At 40.6% G+C, this 12,281-nt stretch overlaps 1 protein-coding gene across 3 annotated transcripts in view; it reads left to right on the forward strand.

The window, feature by feature from the left end:
* Positions 1–12,281, forward strand: part of LOC138705746 (gastrula zinc finger protein XlCGF57.1-like) — a 120,007-nt gene that overhangs the window by 33,876 nt on the left and 73,850 nt on the right. For 2 of the 3 annotated variants that reach the window (XM_069834340.1, XM_069834342.1), the window contains exon 2: positions 8,801–8,898. The exons of the other annotated variant lie outside the window; for it this stretch is intronic. In XM_069834340.1, the coding sequence (XP_069690441.1) occupies positions 8,806–8,898 (93 nt within the window). In that variant the 5' untranslated portion in view covers positions 8,801–8,805. The remainder of the gene's footprint in view (positions 1–8,800; positions 8,899–12,281) is intronic. 3 annotated transcript variants of the gene reach the window in all.

Below are 12,281 nucleotides of genomic sequence, written 5' to 3' on the forward strand. Positions count from 1 at the left end.
AAGTCTTCTTGTTATCAAAACGCAATGCTTTACGAATTGTCTCAAAAGATTTACTGATATGCATGCTCTGTATTGGGGATTGCTATGACAAGAGGAAAATATTTCTCGCATTTCTTCTTTAGAATTCTTCACTACACCAGCTAACACAAGTATTCCAATAAATGCCTCCAACACTTGCTGAGATAATATTTACGTTTGTTAGGTTTTCCACTCATTTCACAGTGTAATTTACTTCACTCCCGAGGACACCAGGACAATCAAAACAGCGTCAGATGAAGTTATTATATAAATGTTTTTAAATAAACTTTTACGGGAGCTTAGAAATTTCTCAGAAGTTAACAATTTATACGGGCCTCAGAGACCCATGCTATGTAACAACAGGGTACTGGTAAAAAAAACTAAAAATTTACAGAAAACCTTCAGCCTGAAAAAAAAAATGTCACTTCAGCTATTAAATCATAATTACATTTGTCGACTTGTCATAAGGAGGCAGCCGTTTAGCGTGCAGAATTACAAAGCTAGAGCTGTTTGATTTCGTGACCGGGCCTTTCAGATCCATTTTATGCATCAAAGGGTTACGAGGTTCACAAATCCAATTTCAACAAGGTGATGCATAAAAAACATAAAAGTGAGCAGTTCTCAGACCCTAGCGAGTATTTAAAAAGAAACAATAAAATAATAAAACAAATGTCACCAGAAATAATTTATCGGCACATTTATAAAATGTTCGGATGTAAGAGATCCGAATGTCAAGTTTGTTAAAAATATATAGTAATCAAAAGTAATTTCCAGATATAAAGGGCCTGGAGGATAAGTAAAAAGGGTCATTAAAGAAATTAATCACCCTGTCAAGTCCTGTATCAGATAAAACCTCACAACTGCATTTGTACAATTAAAATCATTTCAAAGAGCGTCACGTATAGTCGGCTGAATTCCATATTGCCGACGGACACAGTCATATTTTATACAATGCAATAAAAATGTTCCACTATAAGTGGAACATGGCATATATCATAATCCGGCTGAAGCTACATCGAAGGAGATGACCATGTGTCAGATAACAGTGGCGAGTCCTCACCCTGGTGAGTAAAACTTCCTCGTGCCATGACGCTCTTGTGGACCAATCCCAAACTCGAACAGTATTCTATATTCTTCGTAATTTGTTTCCCTTTTGTGCAGACCATTCTCATTTCCATTGCCACCATATTGTATGCTTCAAGTTCTTTTGAATATCTTGCCACTTCTCACACCAGTACAACTCAGACCCAGTCATACCATCGTCCCTTGCTGCAGCGTCCTCTGCCTCGTTACCAGGAATGCTAACATGAGCCGGAGTCCACACTACTCCAATCTCATAATCAGAGGTTAAGACAGTGTGGAAACGTTCCTGAGTTGTAAACACAAAGGGAACATCAGAATTCAAACGCTGCAGACACTGAATGGCGCTTAATGAGTCGGAGCAGTTAGAGAATCTGTCACAGGATTGTCTAATTAAAAACATTAAAGCTCTATCAAAAGCATATAGTTCTGCAGTAAAAACACTAGTGTACTGGCTCAATTTATATTTAAATATCTGTCTATTTGCAACAAAGGAACAACCAACACAATAATTTACTCGGGATTCGTCAGTAAAAACTAATGAATAATGTGGAAACTGTGATAAAAGTTCACTAAAACGAAGTCTGTAAACAAAAGGTGAAGAAAAATTCTTGAAACTTCGACTCAGACAGCAAGCATGGGACGACGCATAATGCTAAGTGAATTAGTCGCATATTCCAGTGTGCGAACTGTTGGCAGGCGGATGTCGAGCTCGGAGATCAGTTCACGAAACTGCACACCTGCTGGACGAGGTCTCCGTGGATTTTCACTGTATCGGCCGTAAAGAGACACATGGTAAAAGGAGTCATAACAATTGGGCCCGACCTCTGAGCGGAGCTTAACAGCATACGAGCACATCAAAACATTACGTCGCCGATACACTGGTGTCTCTCCCGCTTCGGAATACAGGTTCTCTATCCGACTCGTTCGGAAGGCCCCTGTCGCCAGTCGTATCCCATGATGACGGATAATATATAAGAGAAGTAACTTGGATTTATATGCTGAGCCGTAAATAAAACACCCATAATCCAGCTTTGATCGGTTAAGAGCTAGATAAAGACGTAAAATCACTATGCGGTCTGCACCCTAGCGAACCCCTGACAAAAGGCGTAATATATTTAAGGATTTCTCGCAACGCGTTCTCAAATCATGTATATCCGCCTCCCACGTCAATTTATAATGAAAGGTATGTCCCAAAAATCTCGCTATGTCTGTGTATTGCGACTCCACTCAATTAAGACGCATTTCAGGATGTGGATACAGTCCACGATGGTTATAGAAGTGGACACACTGCGTTCGTAGAGATGAGAATTTAAAACCATTTCAAACAGCCCATTCTAATAGCACGTTGATGATCAGTTGGAACTGTTGACCGATAGATGGAAGATATCGGGAGCTGTATTATAAACTCAAGTCATCAACGTGCAAGAGAGAAAATACTCGATCACCCACACAGTATGCAATTCCATTGATCGCAATGCAGAAAAGAAGAACGCGTAATACAGACCCCTTGCGGAACGCCGTTTTCTTGAAGATGTTCATTAGAAAGTGTGGTGCCTACTCGAACTCGGAAATATCGCTCTACAATGAATTTTGCAATTAATGTTGGTAGGCTCTACCTCCATGCCCCCAAGTGCCTTCTTGGCATGTTACGGGGATACCTTTACCTTTTACCTTTACCTTTATACTGCTACGAAGTCCCCAATCATTGAGAGTTTGCAGAATGCTATACCGCCATGTGGTATTGAATGCCTTTTATAGATCAAAGAAGACCGCCACAAGATGCTCCTTTAAGAAGGCGTCTATAACGGCGGTCTCCAGCCGAAGATGATCTGCGGTGGATCAGTGCTTACGAAAGCCACATTGGATATTAGATAATCGTTTTACCGATTGGAGTACACACATCAGCCTTTTGCTTATAATATTTTCCATAACCTTACATACGCAGCGGGTGTGACAATTTAGCCTAAAGCTTCCCGATAAAGAACGGTCCTTTCCCGGTTTCTGGACTGGGATTACAATGGCGGAACACCAAGCAGATGGAAATTCATCCTCAGTCTAGATTCTGTTTTATTACAGAAGAAAGGATTTTGCAGCTGGCGGAAGATGACGAAGCATGCGATTATGGATGTTGTCAGGGCCAGGTGATGTGTCTTGTGCCGCCTCCAGTCTCCTCGGATGTAAACGGTGCAGTGTAGTCGTCAGCGTTATCTAATTTAAAATATAGGTTTCATTTTTCTACAGCATCTTTGATTTTCAGGAATTTCGTCTCATAATTCCTTCAGCTCTTTATTTGTGCAAAAGTTGTGGGAAATATTTCAGCAATTTCTATGGTACTGGTGGTCGTTACGCCATTGTTCAGAAAGCCCGGAATTACAGATCTACCTTTCAGCATTATTCGACGGACTTTGCCCCATACGATGTTAGCTGGGACGTTCTTTTGAATAAATTGACGTAGTTTGTCCAGGACATCATCTTCCCATCGCACATAGTGCGACGAGTTTTGGATCGAAGACGTTTAAACTGGACAAAATTGTCTCGGGTCGGATGGCGCTCAAATTGGCATAAGACACGTTTGCGGTCTCGGATTGCATCTCATGCAGGCATCCGTCCATCAGGAGACAGGGAAGCGTTTTGGCTTGTGGGACGAAGGTGGGATAGATATTTTCGTTGACTTTATAACCACATTTGAGAAATTTTTTACTACGGAGTTCACACTTTCATGTATGTTATCATCGAATGATATAAACTCTGAAAATCCGACCCAGTCCACCATTTAATAATCCATTTTGGAGAGCGAAATTCTGCAAGACGTAACGCGGACATACCCATTCAGTTGGTGTAGTTGTCACTACAATGACGGTCATGAATAACTGACCTCTCGAAATGCGTGGACAAACCTGGGCTACAAATGGTGATGTCTATCGTAGAGAAAGTACCGTAAGCCAAAGATAGATATGTTCTTCACCGTAATTCAGGGTAATCAAATTGAGACGGGTACATACCTCTGCTATTTTATTTCCACTGTCACCGGAATTGTTATAAATGTTATGTTTTATTTAACGACGCTCGCTACTGCAGAGGTTATATCAGCGTCGCCGGATGTGCCAGAATTTTGTCCCGCAGGAGTTCTTTTACATGCCATTAAAATTACTGACATGAGCCTGTCGCATTTAAGTACACTTAAATCATCAGAATTAGAGCCCCAAGAGTGGTGAGATGAATTAAAATTCCCCCTGACATATATGGAGCGGCCACGTGTCACAAAATGTGTTCCATGTCATTAACTGTGTAAGGTATATCTGGGGGCATGTAGACACAAACTATTGAAAACTTGAAGGTAGGTGAAGTTATTGTAGCCGCTATACATTGATGAGGTGTATTAATATTGATGACAGAGGAAAAGAAACATTGCCCTAGTAGTATGGCTCAACCTCCATTGGCTCGAATACCGGCAAGATGATCGTACCGGTGAACATTGTATCCTGATATATTCAGGGAGTGTTCGGGTCGGAGGTGTGTCTCTTGAAGACATAAAATAGCAGGGTTCTCATGATAGATCAATTGTTGTAGTTCTGTATATCTCCTGCGTACTCGTTCACATTCCACTGCACAGTATCAGTCATCGCGAGGAACTAATATCATGATGGTGTCTTTACAGAGGATCTTCTCTTTTTATCTTTTCTATGAGGCGATGCCTCTTTCCTTGCGACTCCTTAGTCTTCGACTGTGGCGACTCGCCTGTAGTTCGTCGCACTCCTGATCGTGTTCTTGATCGAGGACGTGATCGAGAGCGTGATCTCCACCCGCAACCCGAACTAGGATTGCGACGTTGTGGTGTTCTACCAGCCCTACAATCCTCTGCTGTCACGGCAGCAATCTTTCTAGGGACGTAAAGCCTGATAACAAACCGACACGACTAGTCTGACTCAGCAGTCTGTGTGGCAGCGTCCACATATTATGTCTGGGTCGCGGTCTCACTTCGCTTTCCAGGCATACTTGCAAGAGGTGGCGTCTGTGTAGATACAGGAATTCTCTCTGTTCCCTTCTGCGGTACTGATGAATAAGACTTTCCTGTCGCCTTTTTTTTTTTTTTTGTAGATCGTAAATACGCTTACGCGCCTCGGAAAAAGTAATATTTTCTCGGACTCGAAGCTCTTGAATAGCCTTCTCTGCCATATACTTCTGGCAATTTTTAGAATTAGCGGCGTGGTCACCAGAACAATTCACACAGTGCTCGGCGCCGGCACATGGGGAATCCCCATGGTCAGCACCGCCGCACTTTTCACATATGATATTGTTAGTGCAACGTTTTTGCATATGTCCGAACCGTTGGCACCTAAAGCACCGCATTGTTTTCGGCACATACGCACGCACAGGGACACGCTCGTACCTGACAAAGATGTATTCTGTCAAGAGAGACGTTTCAAAAGTCAGAAAGACTGTGCTCAGTTCAATCCTTCCATCCCGATTACGCAGTAAACTGTAAGCCTTGGACACAGAGTGTTCCGCCAGCTCTAATTGGATCTCTTCATCGGACATACCATCTAGAGAATCCGTATGCACAACTTCTCGCGTGGTGTTCAGTGAGAAGTGTCGCTCAACTCTGATAGGGTATGATGTCAGCAACTTTGCTCTCAACAGCGTCTCACTTTGTTTAGTAGATGGAGCCTTAAAGAGGAGGCTTGCGTTGCGGAGTCGAGTTGCATTTGTGACTTTGCCCACGACTGCGCTTCTCACGTAGAATGGACTGATGTTTTTCATAGTTTTTTCGGTTCTGTCCAAGATTATGCTAATAAACTTTGGAGGAGGCACTATAACTGTTACTTTCTCAGTGTCCAAGTCCATTGCAGTGTTCTACTTATTATCATCAATTGTACTGTCTTTTGCTATTTTCTGTTTCTTTTGTTGTCGTTTTGTAGAGAAGAGGAGCGCGAGCAGGCCAATTTGGAACTGGCCCCCTCTACGGAACCGTCGGCGTCAGCCTGACACCGGGGGGGGGGGCGTAGATAAAGACACCCAAAAATCCTTCTCGGCCTCTGCCGGCCATGGGGACCCCCCACAACCCGATCCCAAGCAACACACCTCAAGCAAGTTACCCTTCAATCTGGGCATTAAACACCTAACGGGAAGTAGTACACCAGAGGGGATACGCATTTTTTTGTTTCTACCACGGGAATAACCTCCCGTGCCTCCCCACTCTATAATTGAACAATCCCAGGACTATCCACCTTCTGCAACTCGACTCTTAAAAAGCTCGCCCGACCATCTTAATCCGAATAATCCGCGACAGCAAAGCTTCAGGGGACTTGTGGTTGATTTCATCGCGTAGCGGTAGCACGTGGGAGCGATATATCCATCCCAGCAAGCGGAGTTGGTCACCGGGGCATTTAAATCGCCCCGGGCCCCCATTGGGGCTCGGCGTGAATGTAAATGTCTACTGGTCAGGTCTCCGCACCTAGACTTGCATATAGGGGCAGTGTGAAGTGTCCACTATTGCTTCGTTGCTGGGCGCCCTGTCGTGCCACACAATTCGGAAGTCGCGCTGGAAACCGCCGGACAGGACCACGGATATAGGAAAAATCCCCGCAGGTGAGACGGGAGTTATAAGCCCATGAACCTTAAACTTAAAAATGAATATAACTAGAAGGGGAAGAAGAATGAAGCCTCATCAGGCATCCTTAACAAATCCCGTCATGGTGGCCGACGTGGCAAATCTAACAGCGTGGATGGAGAGGTGAAAATGACTGTGATGATGTGGTGGGCGTTCCGCATGCAAAGGCGGCCGGCGGTGAGAAATAGAGTGATGAAAAAGACGATAAAACGAAAAGGGGTGGTTGGTGATAAGACGAAAAATATCTGAAAAGAAGAGCACGAGAGCGACTATTGTACTCCCCAGTCAGCAACGTGGAGGAGCCCCCCTTGACCGGATATCCAAGTTGATCACGAAAGCCACACTTGATCGATTTACAACCCTACATAATTTCTGAAAGTGATATCATCGAAAGATACTGAAATTAATTATGCACACTGAAAGATGTGTCATGTTTCTTCAAATATAGCTAATTAAGCGCTAAAAGTGTACTTTGTAACGAAATAAATAGCATTATTTACACCTTATTCCAACAACATCGAACTCCTCAGCTACATCAGCGTGAATAATTTAGTTACGAGAGCGAACATATGCACTTTTCAAATGAATTCGTAGACATGAATGGATTGCCCTTCATATTTTACAGTTGATAGATTACCTGTTGAATGGCACTCGACATATAGCCTAGTTTGGAATATGTACGATAATTGTTTAGATCTGGGCAATATTACTGGTGTAAATTTTGACCAAAGAATACGCTTCCTCACAATGATGTAACGCGATCAGGTTTTTCTTTGCCATTTTCTTTCAAAAGAAGACAATTTCGGATGCGTTTGGCTTTTTGTATAACGATCAATAAAGCTCAAGTCCAGATATCAGATGTATGCAAATTATTTACCAGAGCCTGTATCCAGTCATGAACAGTGTATGTTGCACTATCTCGAGTAAAGTCCGTTATAAAGAGATTGTAATTCTGTATTAAAGATGCATTTCTTTCGAGAAAGCATTTTCTCAAACCATTGTTAAAATTAAAGGAAATATAAGATGCACAATACAGTGTAAATATATTTTTTAAATTTATTCATTTATGCACTCATAGATTTTAAAAATGTAATTATATTAAGTTTGAGCTAATTGATGGATTATTTAGAACTTTTGGTAAGTCTGTTGATATATGGAATTGATCGCGTTTTAGGTGATGAAGGCTAATGGGAATTCGGAAATTTTGTGACATACAGAGATCTTAGGATGGCAATTGGTACATGTTGGAGGAAGAGTTCTTTCTATTAGATTAGAATGTGTCAAAGTTGTGTGGCCGACTCGTAATCTGATGATTACAACTTCATCTTGACGTTTGATTTCTATATTAAACAATACGCTATTTTTTCACTTCGGCAATTTATGCTTAACTTTAAAATCTATCACTTCACTGCTTCACACTACTGCAATTGTCGACTAGGAAGAACATTCTCAAAAGTGCAAAGGCAATATACGTTGTCAAGCAAGGGGGTGTTTATTTTCCTCAGCAATCCAAAAATACAAATCACAAGATTACACTTGCCATTGTTATATTAACAAACAGAAAAGAAGAAAGAAGCAGTTAAAAAATACATATTTCAAGAATGAGGTAGATATTAGGACATTTCGCAGGACATGTAAGGAAAAACTGACATTTCTATATTTATTACTTGTCTTCATATTCTTTAGGACCACGCATTAAAAGAATGTGCTGTACTGCAAAATCAGTACGGATGGTCACCCTAATTTTATTCTTTGCACTCGTATATAAAAATTGAGCAACAGGAAGACTCACATTTGAAACTTTTATGCTATGCTCTGCTACTCATTTGCATTATCGTTGAATTGCTAGTCTAATATGTCGGTTAATGTCTTTCTGACAACTTCAGTCTTCAATTCTCTGGCTTTGTTTGTTCGGTAAATACTGGAACAGACCTACAATCAGCATGCTCATTTGTGCTCCTCTGTGTGTGTGCATGCGTGCGTGCGTCCTACGGAAGCTTGAAATCATTATTTCAAATGCTAGTAAGTACATCAAAATAGGTGACCTATTGCATGTCAATTTGAATTTCTTACTGTTTTCTTTTTCAGTCTTGATGGACGTGATCAAGATGGAACGTGAGATCGACCCTCTGGCAATAGAAGGAAATAATAACACAGATACAGAAGAACTGAAAACTTTATCTGAGGTAGCTTATTTTGAGAGGGATTACTGATTACTATTAAATTTCTAAATATGTCGTTTATATTATCATGAGGTGGAAAGAACACCCTAGAATGAGTATTAGGGAGACAGCCCACACAGGGAAAAGTCCAATCAGTGGACTGTTGCCTCACGTCCACATACCTCACTGATGGTGCACTATTAACCAACCAGTGCAGGGGTGGTATCTTATACTTATCATGATGTTCTTCCCTGCCACTGTAGCTGATCCACAGAACCATATTTCGCCACCAGTTATAGCCTAGATCATAGAGTATCCCAGATGAGTCGTTGATATAGCTTTATGGGTTTGCAATTATGAGTAGTTCAGTAATCGTCAAGAGATGGCACAGTGACCAACACCACCACGATATACACGAACTCTTTTTTTTATGTTTAATATATGTCGACCAGCAAACTTGCTAATACACACACTGTTAAATGATGGAATATCACATGCAGAATATCATGCTGAGGTTGGCTCTAAAGGCTCCTCTAATTAATTTAAATTAATTAATTAAACATTTTTGTGAATTATGTGAACACAAATATGATGATTTTCTGTGTTAAATTTATGAAGAGTCGTCAGTATCACTAAGAAGGATGCCTTGAGGGAATTTCCTTTTAAGTCGAGATGGCTGACAAGATCTTGCTCCAGTGTTATATGTCACAGCTCCAGGAACACCAGGAAGTTTGTTGAAGGAAGATTTTGACATTGATTGAATGTACTGTTCTAGTGGAAGAATTCCCAATTCTTGATGCAGTTGATGATGATTTCTTACAAACCAGGGGGAATTTGTTGCAGTACGCGGGAACTTGTTCTGGAGAACTTGTAGGCGATGCATGTGAGTCTTATTTGCTGTCCCCCACACTGGCGCTGCATAAGTTAAAAGATGTCGTACAAGCGAGGTGTAGAGTAGCATTGAACAGTCCAATCCAATTTGTGAACGTTTATTAACCAGAGGGTATAATTTTCGAATTCTAGAAGAGGTTAGTGTAACAATGCGAGTTATATGGGCATTCCATGTAAGTTTCGTGTCTAATAATATTCCCAAATATTTGACAGCTTCTTGACTAGAGAGCCATGTAACTTGTTCATTTAGAAGAACCAAAGGAGGTGGATTATGAATAGGCCTTAAAGAGAAGATTTTAGCTTCTGTCTTGGTAATGTTGAGTAGTAATCTCCAGTCAGAGAACCATTTAGACAGCTCCTGTAAGGATGTCTGAAGAGTGCTGATTGCAGTATTTAGGATACTATGAGAATAAAAGAGAACAGTATCGTCAGCATACATAGCTATGTGTGACGGTTGTAAACATGGAATGTCATATGTGAAGATATTGAAGAGAAGTGGTGACAGTATAGATCCTTGTGGTACTACGGCTGAAACTGGACGAAGCGTTGATTTAATGCCATCTATACGTACTGAGAACTGACGCTCAGATACAAAACTTTTCACGATGCGTGTGAGATAGTCAGGAAAACAAATTCTATATAATTTTAGCATTAGACCATCATGCCAAACAGTATCAAATGCTTGGGCAATATCCAGTAACACAGTGGCAGTATACTGTTTTTCTTCAAAGCCTTTTATAATGGAATCAGTGACTCTTTGCAGTTGGTGTGTTGTAGAATGTTTTGGACGAAAGCCAAACACAAAATCTGGTATTATATTGTTTTGGAACGTAAATTTACAAATGCGATGATGAATAACCTTCTCAAACAATTTCGATAGCGTGGGCAGTAAGCTAATAGGTCGATAACTTGATGGCAAGTGCTTAGGTTTGTTAGGCTTATGAAAAACAATGATTTCAGCAAGCTTCCAGGCTCGAGGAAAGTACCCAATTAAAAGGGCAGCATTGAAAATTATCGTCAAGTAAGTAACAGCTTTGGTGGTGAGCTTCTTTAGCACAATGTTGGGTATAAGAACATGGCCTGGAGATTTTTTATTTGGAAGCCTTTGAACGAAGTGAGACAATTCTTGTGGAGTAGTATTGGAAATTTTCTCTGGCACAGTCGGTTTATTAATATTTTCTATAAGTTCATTTTCTAATTCAGAGGTAGTCTGTTCATTTTCATTCTCGTTGGGATGAATACATGTTGATAATGAGATGCAAACAAGTTACATTTCGACTCTGTGTCTGTGGCTATTTGAGAGTCTAACCGAAGTGTCGGGATGACTGTTGGCTCGCGTAGAATACGCTTAGTAGCGTACCAAAGAGTATTATCAGCTTCAGATAGAGATGACAATTAAGAATGATACGACTGCAGGCGATGTTGTTCAAGATTTGTCTTGACTAATCGTATGAGATAATTCAGCTTCTTCCGCTGCCATGGTTGCCTCTCTCGTTGCCATTGTCTACGAATACGAAATTTTTCCTTAATTAATTGGAGTATGGAAGATGGTAAGTAGTAGCGCGTTAATGGCCGCTTGGAGCACATTGTAGAATAATTTACACATGAGCATATTGTGTCCGTAAAATGTTGAACATAATTGTCAATATATGTTGCTGTTAGTGGATGATATTCTGTGACTAACATTGAGTCTAAAGTCAACTGAAATTTATCCCAATCCACAAAACCATTAATAAGGCGTTGCACTGTAGGTGTTACATTAGGAGACAATTGGAAAGTAATCAACACTGGACAATGATCTGAATCAAGTGCTGTTAATTATGCAATATAAGTTGGTAAATGCATATTTTTTTTAATTCCGATGTCAAGGATATCAGGAAGATTGACGGGATTATATGGATAGTGTGTTGGTTCAGTTGGTGCGAGAATATGGAGACCAAGGTTGTTAATGCAGATGTAAAGACGATGTCCATTTGGGTTCGTTACTCTGCATCCCCATGATGTGTGTTTACAGTTTAGATCGCCCACAAGAAGTGTTGAACCGACTGAGGGAAATAAAAGAGCAAGGTATGCAGTATTTAGCAGATATTTTGGGGGCTTATAAGCACAAAATAAAACAAAATCATGGTTATTTTGACACTTAATTTTGATTCCGACTGTTTCTATATCAGACGTATAAGGAAGAAGGACTTGATGATGTGTAATATTTGGCTTAATTAAAATGGCAACACCACCAGATGCAGTTGAAGCATTCCTATCATATCTATATATTTTATATCCTGGAACAGTGAAGACTTCGTTTGGAAGAAGGTGAGTTTCTGTGATGCAGGCTATCATAATATTATGTGTTGACAAAAAGGCAATCAGAGAAGATCGTTTCATTCTAATACCATCAGCATTCCAATTGATTATAGTGAGTTGATGAATAGAAATTTTATTATTTGCTGCCATTCTGGAAGTAAGATGACAGAGAAGAGATAAAGTAATCTTTAATTTCTGACAAGAATGGAGTCAAT

Source organism: Periplaneta americana, chromosome 9 (genome assembly GCF_040183065.1).
Source record: "Periplaneta americana isolate PAMFEO1 chromosome 9, P.americana_PAMFEO1_priV1, whole genome shotgun sequence".
Taxonomy (NCBI): Eukaryota; Metazoa; Arthropoda; class Insecta; order Blattodea; family Blattidae; genus Periplaneta; species Periplaneta americana.